Source organism: Electrophorus electricus, chromosome 26 (assembly GCF_013358815.1).
Source record: "Electrophorus electricus isolate fEleEle1 chromosome 26, fEleEle1.pri, whole genome shotgun sequence".
Lineage (NCBI taxonomy): Eukaryota > Metazoa > Chordata > Actinopteri > Gymnotiformes > Gymnotidae > Electrophorus > Electrophorus electricus.
In genome coordinates this window covers 3,619,934-3,633,189 of record NC_049560.1, presented here as the reverse complement: position 1 = coordinate 3,633,189, position 13,256 = coordinate 3,619,934, and the positions used below count along the sequence as shown (strand labels likewise).

Genomic DNA, 13,256 nt, shown 5'->3' with positions numbered 1-13,256 from the left:
CGGGGCTGGGTACAGCCTTAGTTACCCGGGAGGCCAATGTAGGTTTATGTCTAAAGTGGTTCTGTGGTTGTTTTAAAAGGGAGCTTGGTGGGGGAGTGAATCTAGGACACCACACCTCCCCGCTGAACCTTCGGGAGGAGTTGTGGACTCAGTGAAACAACGCTGAAGCGAGCTACCCACCTGAGGACCCCTGTGAAGAGGTCTGTGTGAAAATCTAATGGGTTGGTACAGAATATTTGACATCTTATCCTCTGTAAAATTCCAAACAAAAGTTAATGTCTCATTATCTGAAGTTGAAGTCTTAATGTTACACTAATGATTATAAAGGCTTGATAGTCATGCTTGCTGCTTATATCCAGTTGGTAAATCTGAAATAAAAAAAATATTGTGGGTGGTCAATATTTCAGTATGGCAGGTAGCACTGTGGGTGTGCCAATACCATCGTGTAGGCATTTTTCAGACAAAATATGTTTTGATGTGACTGTATAATCTATCTGTTTTATTCATTTTTATTTTCTTGTTTTGGAATGAACAATTTTGAAAATGTTCTTTAAACAGTACATAGAGGTTAGATGTTAGACCCCCCCAAACTCCAGCAGATCCCAGAGACAACACTGCGTAGCTCCTGCATAGTATCTTACACATATAAAATATAGAATACAAAAAAAACTTTAATTTAAAACAATATCATGAGTGCCTCATTTTATTTTGATTTACATGAAATGAACATAAACCTTGAATATACACGGCTGGAATGGATCTGCCGCATGGAGGGAAGTCAGAGAGGTTATTCCCACTCCTGGATTGAAGTCCTTTCAGGGGAATGGTGGGCTGTCTCATGCCGTAGTTGTGCGGCGCGCTCATAAATCTCAGGCGGATTTGAAAGCTGTTGGAGAGGCATGAGGGGAGCTGATCAGAGTGCATCGTGTCAGCTCCCATCACTAGCCATAGCCAGCAGATTCAATTTGCACCCGTTCGGCAGGATAGACTCCTTCATCCTCATCCTCTTCGTCACCCTCAGAGGCCCTACAGCAATCTCATAAAGAAGGCCTCCGAGGAAACGACGCTGCATTCCAGCAAATAACAAACAATCTTCTTGCACAGACACACACACAGACACACACTGACACACAGAAAGAATTACCTTAGTGTTAGAGACACTGCAGTGCCCTCTAATGTGGTCAGAACCTCACCTGAGCACCTCGGTTTCAATGTCATTTTGGAAAGAAAAAAAACTCAAAAGACAAATGACATGCTGTCAGCAGACATATTCTCACTGTGTCACTAAAAATCCATTATCTCTAATAACCCTTACATTACCAGTGGTTTCGGGGATGGCTTGCGCATGTGAACGTACAAGGAGGGGTCAGGTCTTCAGGGGGTTGACCCACAGGGAGACAGCGCACGGCTGTTGACAAATTGCCCTGTCTTTGATCCACGGGCACCATGACAGCTACTGATTAAGTATCTGGAGCTGAAGAAGCAACAAGCCAACACTGTCAGCTAAAGACTTCCATTTAATCAGGCCCTAACTAAAGCCGCTTCAAAGTGAGCCCACAGCGCCAACCAGTGGAGAGAGAAGGTTAACGGTCACCGCTGACGTGCCGCTGAGATGAAGAAGGAATGGCCAACCAGTGCACGCTTTTTGGCAGCCCGGCACTGAGTCAGGTTTGGCCGCCATTAAGAAAATCACTGGCTCCGTCACTCCTCCACACTGTCATCTCCTCTCTCCCGATGAGCTCAGAGCTGACCTCACACACAGGTCAGCTCATCACAGCTCCTTCCTCCTCATCGCCTAACACACAGCGGTCTGGGTCAGCCTCTTTGAACTTTTCTTCTTTCCTTCTTACTCTCTCTGTCTCCCTCTCTCACACACACACACACACACACACACGACCACATCCACACACAAACGTGTGTGCACACCCACACAAACGCATCATGATCTTTTTCTCGGTACGCAAACCAATCTACTTGGCTAGCCGTGAGAAGGAGGCAGGTGTCAGAGGAAGTCATTTAGGTGAATTGTGTGCAGGAATGACCCGGCAAAGAAAGCAAATTACACTGATATGAATGACTTGCGGCCTTGGAATGCAGTGCTTGACACTGGTCTAGGTAAGATACAAAAGCTCTGAAAGATCGTGGGATTACATTCCACTGTAAGTAAAAGCTCACTGCCCTGCTGTATTGTGTTGCCAGATCAGCCTTCACCGGGAAGAGAAAGAGGATGAATTTCATGAATCCCTGTTTAAAAAATGCGAGTTACATTATAAGTCGATGGACCCTGGAAGACGACAAAGTGTACACAACAATGGCAGTTCTTCTGCCAATCCTTCCTACCAGCAGTGGGACATAACATGATCGGTTCTTATCTCCCTTTTACTGCAGCACAACACACCCAACTTGCTCTGTAACGGTTCGTCCAGTTCACTTTGGAACACAGATGCTAGTGGTATCTGAACGGTAGCAATCTGTGCGGATCACATGGTCAGCCAAGCTTTCTCTTTACACAAGGCTTTCTTATGCCTAATGAAATATGGGGGTTTATAAGAGGGGGTTTTGTTGTTTTCTTTCTTTCTATTTTATTGGGGGTTTTTTTTCTAATAAAGCTACTTTGCTTGATTCTGAGATTTTTCAGCAATGCAATTTCAATTATTTAAAGGATTACCATATTAAAAAATTGTAAAAGATGTGACACACTATTGTTTCTGGCTGTCAGCTGCGACGTGTTCAGGGACATAGCATGAGCATGAGGAGGTCCGAAACAGAGAGCCCATAAATCGCTGGTGAGCATGCTTCCAGGACAGGAATGCAAACCCCAACATCTGCCACTACAGATAGAGGAAGGAAGAGGAAGAATGACAGAAATCATCTATAGCAGTCAAAATGTTAGAATCTCTTTTGATGCTTTAAGTAACGTGGCATTTGAGCATTTGATTATCGGCTGGTTCCCCTTATGTAGCTTTTGTTCATAATGTCAGAATATTTCCAGCGTTTGTTACTAAGGTAGAGTGCAGAAAGTTGTTTTTCTATCTACTCATTTTCACTTTAGCTGATTATTAGACTGAGACAAGAATAGATATTAGAAATCCTTCTATTCTATTCTTACTTCTATTCTTATCGCCAAAATACAGTGAAATGACTGCTGATGTGTTAATTGGTGTCATCTCAGACCTACCTAGGAACTGATCGGGTCAGATCCCAGTCTGTTCTGAGATTCAGAGACTGAATCTGTCCATTTGAGATCTAAATCTTAAAAACACATGGAGAGCTGACGACTTTTCCGGTGCCGGACATGAGGCCAGTCGTTTTTAACCTTGAGCAGTACGCATTCCCAAGTTGAGCTGTTAGAACAAGATGGACGACCCTCAGCCTTTCGATGTCAAAAAGGTCAAGGCCCACTAAATTAAAAGTGGACTCAAGTGGACTCAGTCTAATATATGGAAAAACACTCCTCATACAGCAGCTTCGGCTGTGCCCGGCATGTTATACTGAAAGATCAGCATGTGGGTCGTCAATATTTCAGCATGGTAGGTGGCACTGTGGGTGTGCCAGTACCATCGTGTAGGCGTTTGTCAGACAAAATATGATCTGATGTGACTGTATAATCTTTGTTTTAAGTTTTATTCTTTTTTATTTTCTTGTTTTGGAATGAGCAATTTTGAAAATGTTCTCTTCAAAATGTACATGGGGGTTAGATGTTGGAATGTGTTTTTGGGAGGTAGAAGGGATTTTTTGCACCTTTTTTTTTTGTAATAAAAAATCCAAAAAACATCCATATATGTATATATATTGTGGTAATCGGCGCATTGGCGTCGCAATGCTAGGCTGCTACAGCTGGTCTTGCTTCCAGTACATCACATTTTGTTTTAGTGTATCAGAAATCTCTGACATGAATCCTCTACTCAGATCACTCCCCAAGCTCTCAGCAGTACCAAGACGCTATAAAGATCTTGGCGAAAGAATGCTTTGTCCAAAAGCACGGCAGTCGTGGTAGGTTAGCGCACTAAGCTCCAAATAACCGCAATGAGACGTTGATCTCATTCATTACTTCGTTTAAAAGCCCATTGGTTTGATTTCCATCTCAACATTCCTATTCCCAGACAAGGCAAACAGGAGCAAGTTGGCATGCATGCTTCGGATTCGCATCTCTTTAGTATTCTGATTGTACTTCTCTGTTTCAACAGCAACCTCCCATTTGTTTGCTGGGGATCAGGAGAGGATAATGAATTGCAGTAATCAAGACTACTTATGATAAATACATGCTTCAGCTTAGCTTACCTGACTAGGAGTATTACTGTTTGTTCTCTGGATGAAAGAGTACAGGTAACCTTTTTTTGTAATCGATGAACATTAATCATAGTGAAATTGAAATATTTTGTAGACAACCGTGCAATACATCTAGAAATTTGCACCACACTTTATCCTTGTATTGTACTATGGTTATATCAGTTTTATGGTCATATTATATACTGTTTGTATATAGTATTTTACTGAAAACAATTCAACTGTCTCTTATGATCTCTGATTGGGGCAAAATTCTTCAAGCCCAGTCCTTAAATCCAGGCCAGAACTAAATCTGCACCATGCATATTTAATATTTACTGAAAATTAACAACTGGTGTATAATTCAGTATCAGTCATATACTGTATGTGCACACTGATCTATGTTTACTTGCACAGTTCACGTCCCCATCTGTGCTTAGCCGGAAGACACACAGTGTTTGAGCTGTGATGTGTCACAAAAACATGCCGCCCAGGATCCAAAACCTCCCTCTCTCTCTCTCTCTCTCTCTCTCTCTCTCTCTCTCTCTCTCTCTCTCTCTCTCTCACTCAGTATTTAATTAAATAAATTTTTTGCATTTTTTAAGATCAAAGTTTGTGATTGTGAGTATGGAAAACCAAAATATATAAAAGACATTTGAGTTCTGAGCACATAATAGCTTTCATGGGGGCATACCTTGAAAATAGTGTGATATTCAATAAATCATGTGGACGGCTTTGCCTCTTTAATGAGTAAGCAGAAGTGGGATGTATGCATTCCCTTGACCGATAGATTAAATAATTGAACAAAGGTAAGGAGTGAGCTTATCACCCGGTTCCATGTGATAAATATTAATGAAAGACAAATGCAAACTAACCAGAATCACTGCAGTTATTGCTGGAGTTCGTGACAGAGTTCAGTGACTGTTTCCCATCTGCCATCCTGGTAGATCTGGATCCCTTGCGCAGCTCGGTGTTTTCCTGTGCTAACACACTCCTCAAGAAACTCATCGCGTACATTTCGAGCCTGCTCAGGGATATTCGTGCGTGAGAAGCTCAACCTTTGCAGCACACGACTCTCCCAGCTCTGAGACACTCCCAACCCCAAGAGAATGAAAAAGCAGAGCTACGTCGTGCTGGACAAGGTCACTGATTCAAGGTGCACCAGAGAAAGATTCAATGTCAGGATGTTTTTTATATACACCACCCTCTCTTTCATTGCACCATTAATGCATGCCGCTTTGTTGTAAAGAATGCAGGCATAGTTCCAACTTTTGGTTTAGAGAAAGCCTTCAGAGGGAAATAGTGGTTTCTCTATGAGGAAAAAAAAACTAATAAGCCCAGTGTGGCTTTGAGTTTCTTTTTCTTTTAAATCTCTAACAATTCTGATCGCTCTTGTAGGCCCTGAAAATAAAAATAATCCCCAATGGACCGGAACGCAGAGATGAAATTTTGAAAAAAAGAAATTCCGGGATGGACCCCCTCCTAAGAAAAAGCAATCAAACCGAAGGTTCTGTTTGTGGCCCAGTGGCCGTGTGAGGGCAAGAGGTGGTTTTGTTGCCGTTTTTCCCGCCATTGGCTTTCGCAACTTTCGCAATAAGACCCGCGTTCAGAAGATCCGTTATCGGCCCGCTCGACATCGACGTTATCTACGGCATGGCGGCGGCGCTGCTATCGCGTGGCTTCATTCAGACAAGCGAGTTCACTCTCAGAGAGTAACTGGCTAGTATCATGGCTGCGACGTCGTGTACGCTGACATACTGGTGTGTTTTCTGAGCAGTATTGGAAAGGTCATTGAGCAGACCGAGATATCTGATCAGTGCAGTGTGCCCTGCTGCCTGTCCACGATCATGGCTGGCATGTCTGACATGTGCTTTACTCTCGTTATCGATGACTCCGCATTTTTATCACAGGCGTCCATTAACTGAGCAATGAACATGAGGTAGCATAAGTGACATGCAATTTCCATTTACAACAACATTGCGCATGCTTAAGATAATTGCTTTTTTTTCCCAGAAGATTAAGTATACAAATAAGAGTTTTAACACAGCATGCTGTATAAACACATATCTACATTATCTTCCTACTGCTCCTTCTTAAAGGAAAAACGCTAAATGGGGGGTTTCTTTAGAATCTATTTTGAGGATATTGTTTACTTCAGGTTTTGATCATTTATGTGAATCGGGAATTGTGACACTTTTTTCTGTCGGTATATGATGGGAATATTGCTTTAGCTTGCTAAATGTATTTAGTTTTTTATGCAATTGTGGTTTTATATTTTAAAAACGTGTCATAAACATGTTTTCACGGAACACAGTGCCATTATTTTAAGTGTCATTGTTATTGTCTACACTGTCCGTTATGTGTGAGTGCTTCGAGTGTCATATATGCTTTATGTTATTAAATGTGTCACCAAATCGAAGGAGTCTGTGCGTCCTGCTCCGCGCCCTGCGGCACTCGGGCCAACGTGACATTATGACTCAGACTGACAGTCAAATAGAAGATACGAAGTTTAAATCGGTAATCTCAAATATATAAACTCCAAAGCTTTTTTTTTAATTATTCACAGCCTTTGGCAGAGGCTTTGGGTATCATTGCATTTACAATACAACCGAAGTAACTTAAACTTAGGCAATAAAAATGATTATATTGATGATTATTTGTAATGGTTTGCCATGGTGCAAATAGCTTGCATGAAAGTAAAAAGGGAGACATGGGGCGTTTCTTTCTTTTGCTTGTGGTTTATAAGCACAGCTCAAAATGCTGATTTTACACTTTAAGAGATGACTCTGGCAGCAGTTCAGACTGTCTAATGACTGTACACAACATACTGCTTTAGATTGCGTTTCAGAGGACTGCTACTGTCTCCGTTCCGCTATTTCTAGCAGATGAAATTCTGCATAATGTAGCTTTAATCCAGACTCGGTGAAGTCGCTCCTTCCTGTGTTTTGTTCCAGTCTGCTTCCTTCTCGCTCAGTGTAAATGGCATGACTGATTCTTCTCTGGCATGCTTGACTGACACATGGCGCTCGTGCACTCAGATTCTGGAGAGATTGTGAAGATTGTCGCAGACAATGTCAAGAAAAAGAGGCCAGCACGGCAAACGTTCGGCCTTCTCCTTCCTGTAATTATTTTAGGCTTAGTTTTTTGTTTTTTGTTTTTTTTTTTCTGAGAGCGCCATGCACGTACACGTTTGCTCGCACGGTTTTTAACTGAGGATTGCATCAACCGGAATAAAGACGCCTGAAATCACTGGCGCTCCAAAGCCAGTCCAACACAGAGAGCCTTGGCTGATCACGAGCCGGGGCCTTCTACGTGCCCCGCACATGTGTGCCACGTTATATGAGTGCCAGGGAGAATAAAAATCTAAAATAAGCCCACTCTCGGTGATCCAGGTCGCGCCAAAAAGGTCACCTTTCCTGGACTTCACAGGACGCGCTTTTTATTGTGCGACCGTGGTGAAGTCATTCAAGAAGTACCTGAGTGAGAAAAAAAAAATCCTCCCTCCCCCTCGCAACATAATAAAGACAGTGAGGATGCTGGCATCGGGAGCGTTAGCCTGGGTCATAGCAGATAGCATTCATCACTGACACCTACTGGTCGGAAGCCAAAACAGCCCAAGAAAGATCCAGCCTGATTTTTGAGCGATTTTTGAGCAAAGAGAGCAGACTCCTATTGATTTACACCTGCCACTCTAATGAACCTCCGTTATCTTAGCCGACTTCAAACGAAACAGACATGGCTTAGAATAGTGCCATACCTAGACAGAGTGCCATACCTACACAGAGGTGCTGTACCATATTCTTTGCATTGCGTGTGTGTGTGTCTTGTGGATTCACTGCTAATTGGAATACAGCTCAACTGTTCTCCAATGTTCCCCACAAGCCCCTGTTAATCAGCCGTTAATAAGGAACAGTTAGGCACTCTAATCCCGAAACCATCTCACACAGAGCTGCGGAAAGGTCATTGAAAGGAGGTATTATGTGTTAGCTTCCTATCCTACGGAAGACAGATGTATTCATTATTTGAGACGCGCAAAGAGAAAATTCCAAATTTCACTCAAACCCTCTGCAAAGTAACCGAGATGACATGAATAAGACACTGGTGGGAGCAAAACGGATTAAGCCAGGCCGGCTACAACCGGAGGGGTTGCTTTCTTATGAAATAAGGTGAAATAAAGGCAGCTGATGCTATTTCATCTTAGACTTATTCTGATATTCAGACCCACCCCCCACCGAAATTTGAATTTAAGTGCCTGCAAAACGTAGAAACAGCTTTGATTCCGAGGCACAGAGTGCAGCTCCCTCTCTCTCTCCTCTATAGGACGGCTACACCTCATAAAATCTGCTCTCTGGAAGTGAAGGCTCAGTCATTCCCTTACACTTTACAAAAAAGGCTTTTGAAAAGGAACCTGCTGCTTTTCATAATTCACCATCCTTTTCAGCCCTGGTGACAGCAGTGCTGAATGGACCTCTAAGATACATGGAATAGAATCCCATCAAATAATAGTCCCTGTTTTCCATTGCAAATGATTCGTTTCTGATTTTACATGGTGTGTTTTGGCAAACTCTGCTTTTCTCATTTGAAATTAGAACATTGGCATGCATCATAATGTGTGGATACCTGAGGCGTATAATTACTTTATGAGCGGTGAGTAAAAGACATTTTATGAAAACTATGAAAATCTTATTTCATAGTTTGTCGCTGGGCTCATCATGTTTATCCAAACTGTATAAAACAAATGTCAAAACATTTCTTAGATTTTTGATCATTTAAACTAGCAGGTAGCAATCTCAGCTGTACACTCTCATACACACAGCTCTTTGACACACCACTTATTATAATACCAATAAGAAAGTAACCATTACTGGCTCTTTGTAAAATGGCATCCTAGTCTTTTTACTTCTTGTAATTAGGACAGATTTGAAATGTGGATCGGTAGCTGTGTTCATTTCTGGTCCGTGTGCTTTTCTCCATATCTCACAGGAAGTGTCTCTCCGTTCCCACTACATAAAAACCCAGGCTGCATAAAATCTCTGTACACTCTATATAACAACTAAGCCTACCCCGGGCTGCACAACCGAAATGGCAGAAATAAGCATCCAGCTTGCAGTCAGCTTGACACAGCTCTGACATTACCTCATTCCACAGGAGCACCAGAAAAAAAAAATTGTGGAGATGGATATGTTTCACCTTTCATCTCTCTAGTGGCCTTGGAGAAATTTTAAATTACATTTTAAAATAATGTAAATAGAAATTGGTGGGGGAAATGCATCACCATTAGTTAGTCAGAGACACACATGCAGGAGCAGCTCCAGAGTCATGGAGCGAGCCTGCGGGTCCCCTGGGGACATGTTGTAAACACGTATTTTTAACATAATGCTAAATATTATGGATGCAAACTTGTTCAGCTACCATTTAAGACATTTGCAACATGCCTCTGCAGCACATAGCAGCAGTACAGCTACTGCTACTAATTCCTGAAGGTCTTAGCAACACCGCAAAGGGCGAGTGAAAGAGAATAAAAGTTTTCCTTTATAACAAGTAGAAAGAACAGGAGCTTTTTCCAGGGCCATTAGCCAGGTGACATAAGCAATCATTTACTATTAATGTCTCTGTTTCTTATTGCAGTGGTCTACATTTATTTCATACTAGTTTATTGTGCTGGATGTCTCAGGGATAGTGTTAGAGGGCCAGTACTGAAACTGCACACCTGGGCCAGTGCAACACCTGGGCCAGTCCAACACCTGGGCCAGTGCAACACCTGGGCCAGTCCAACACCTGGGCCAGTCCCACACCTGGGCCAATCCCACTCCTGGGCCAATCCCACACCTGGGTCAGTGCAACACCTGAGCCAATCCCACACCTGGGCCAGTCCAACACCTGGGCCAGTCCCACTCTTGGGCCAGTCCAACACATGGGGCAGTCCCACTCCTGGGCCAATCCCACAACTGAACTGAGAACAATTAATTCCTGAATTTTATTTTTGAACTCCTGGCAAAAAAAATTGAATTAGACAAATAGGCTTAAAAAATAAATTTTTTAAATTTTTCCCAATGATTACATTTCAGATTCAAATGGCACAGGGAAATCTTGTTTTCTCTCACTTTTATAATGTAATTGCCTGAAAATATTTACTATTTCACATTTTAACAATGTAAAAACGAATTAAGATAGAAATATTTAATTTAATTCAGAATGAACATTATTTTGTATTAATAAAGGTAAACAGTTACATGTTGGGCAGCAAGATCAGAGCAAATAGTTATAATCAAGGTTATTAGTAGTTTTATTCTTTTAAATTTTCAGAAATATTAGTTTCTTATACACATTTCTTTTACATACACCAATAATCATATAGCAATATAGAAAGCATCGTATGTCTGAGGGATTTCACCAAGCATGTTTCAGCGTAGGATACTTTGATTCATGACTGATGATTTGAGGTTATGTGTCTGACAGGCAATTTTATCCTTATTTATCTGTCATCTGACATATCAAAGTAGTTTGTCTCTCACTATCTGCCAGCATTTCTTTTTCCTCCCGACTTCAAAGGTGGAACAATACAAATGGATAATTTATTGTTCCCATGAAGGAAGTCCTGAGGCAAAATCTGAGAACAGATTCCAGCCAGCAGCACCAAAACTGAAGGGAACGAGAGTTGAACTGCGGAGGTCCCTGAATGGATCTGAGGACCGAATACAAGATGCTGCAGTCAGGCAGAGGCTGAAAAACACAAATGAAAGAGAGAGCGAAAGAAACTGGGGCATCTCCCATTGGCGGGTTCACTCATGTCTGCTCCTGTCTATCAGTCAAAAATCACAGTTAAGGAAAAAATAGGCTTCACAGGTCTTGTTTGTCCTGGTGCGGACTCAGACAGGAAAGTCAGCCGGAGGCGTCTCTTAAACGTCCATCTGCAGGAGCACCAGAGCGGGGGGAGACTGTGCCACTTTGGCCTTGCGGGGGAGCAGGCAGGCCAGGCTGCGGTACAGCGGCGTGGCCCTAAGAAGCAGCTCCTTCAGGCCGGCAGATCGGGCGGTAGAGCACTGGGTTGAGGCAGCTGTCGGCCTGGGCCAAGCAGACACTGAGGGGGAAGGCGTAGGCCCGGGTGTTGTACAAGGTTGCTGAAGGGAGCCAGGTCAAACTTGATCAACACGGCCCACGTCGTCAGCGTCTGGTTGGGCAGCCAGCAGAGGAAGAAGGAGAGCACCATGATCGCCAGCGACTTGGTGACCTCACAGCGGGGCCGGTGGCGGCCCTGCTCTCTCTCGCGGACCATGGCGCCCTGCGCCTTCCGGCTGAGCACGAAGCGCAGCAACAGCAGGTAGCAGACGGTGATGACGGCCAGCGGGACGACGAAGCCCAGCAGGAACTTCCGCAGCCGGTAGAGGCCCAGGAGGAACTGCGGGTCCCAGCTGCCCGACTCCGGGAAGCGCACCAGGCACAGCTCCTTGTCCGTGGCCACCTGGGCGACAGTGGAGTACACGGCGTGCGGAAGCACGGCGATCGGGGACACGGTCCAGATTCCTAGGTCCCAGCCGCTGCCGCCTTCTGGCTGCGCATCTTCAGCGACGAGGTGACGGAATAGTACCGAGCCACGCTCATGGCCGGCAGGAAGAAGACGCTGGCGTACATGTTCATGGTGGTGACGGAGCTGACGATTTTGCGCATGACTTTGCCAGGCAGGCAGCGGAAGTCCAGCGCCGTATCCACGGCCCAGAAGGGCAGCGTGAGAACGAACTGCAGATCGGCGAGAGCAAGGCCCATGACGAAGCAATTGATGCTTCTGCCTGTAGGAGGAGTGTAGCAGGTGCAGCGCCAGAGAGTTCCCGACCAGCCCTAGCGCGCACACAACCGAATAGACGAGCGCGGAGCTAAGCTCGAGCTGTCTCCTTGCAGCCCAGAACCGGACTCCTTCGTCAGAAGTTGCAGGCAGCACCTCAGAGACAGTTCCCAGCGAAGCCGTCCGTGCAGTTACCCAGTCCCGCACTGCTCTCGAAAGGCTGCGCGCACTCGCCCGCCTCCAGAGTTTGCGTCGTGTTGTTCCTCTCCATCGCAGGCACGCGCTCTCAGTCCGTGGGCATTGTTGGATAAGGAATGCTAAAGTTTGAAGACACGTAAAAATAACTAAATAAACAAATAAAAACCTTTTAAGTTCATTGGCAACACACTTCGTCTTTTGTTCTGCAAAGAGAAATGTCTCACAAGTACAGTCGTCCCTCGGAGGGCGTGATCCCATTACCGTCTGCGTTTCTGTGCGCTCTGCAGGTCATGTTCATTCTTTTATACTACGGAAAGCATGACGCGTGCGAGTACGAGTACGGGACAGGGTATTTGCCCTAAGGGGTTGTTTGTTTGTTTTTTTGTTTTTGTTTTTTTTAATGCAAACTGTATCGACAAAACCATTAATCATTTTTTTATTGTAAAACGACTCAAGCCTTGCGCACGGAGAAACGGAGCTGTGTTTGAAGCATTAGATACTGATATTGTCTGGTACTGCCACTCATATTTTATAGACTATTATTTTTAGGAGGGTTCTATAACCTCCTAAAATAAGCGTTTATTTGTCAGCGATGGGTTCGGATTGGTCAATATAATCAAATGAAACTTTTAATTTGGTTTAAACACTTGTCTATTCACATGCCGTGCGGGCATAGCTACTACCTCTCACAAACTGTGTAGACTGCTGTCTTCTTTAGTTACGTTCTGCATGGAATAATATAATACTGCCTTCTGGTGTTTATTACAGTTGTTCGCCTGCGTACGGACGTTCACGCGTGTTTCTACCGAAATTCTTGATACCACTGTAACCTTGAAAACGAAAGTGTTCACACAATCGAGAGTCACCCTGTCCCGCCGATTTTCATGCAGCCTATGCATCATAAATTACGATTCGCACTTTCTTTACAATAGTCGGGATCGCCTTCATCTCGTATTTCAGACATGAATTTATTCTCGAAAGTTTCTCGGGCTTGTAACTTAAGGATATAGCT

The 13,256-nt window shown here is 43.8% G+C and overlaps 1 protein-coding gene across 1 annotated transcript; it reads right to left on the bottom strand.

Annotated features, from left to right (window-relative positions):
- Nucleotides 1-10,596: 10,596 nt before the first annotated feature.
- Nucleotides 10,597-12,359, bottom strand: rxfp3.2b (relaxin family peptide receptor 3.2b). Its single transcript, XM_035523385.1, is given in 7 exon segments — nucleotides 10,597-11,292; nucleotides 11,294-11,386; nucleotides 11,388-11,799; nucleotides 11,802-12,046; nucleotides 12,048-12,135; nucleotides 12,138-12,212; nucleotides 12,215-12,359. Coding segments are annotated over 7 exon segments (1,143 nt in total). The 5' UTR covers nucleotides 12,318-12,359; the 3' UTR covers nucleotides 10,597-11,165.
- Between the last annotated feature and the right edge of the window lie 897 nt (nucleotides 12,360-13,256).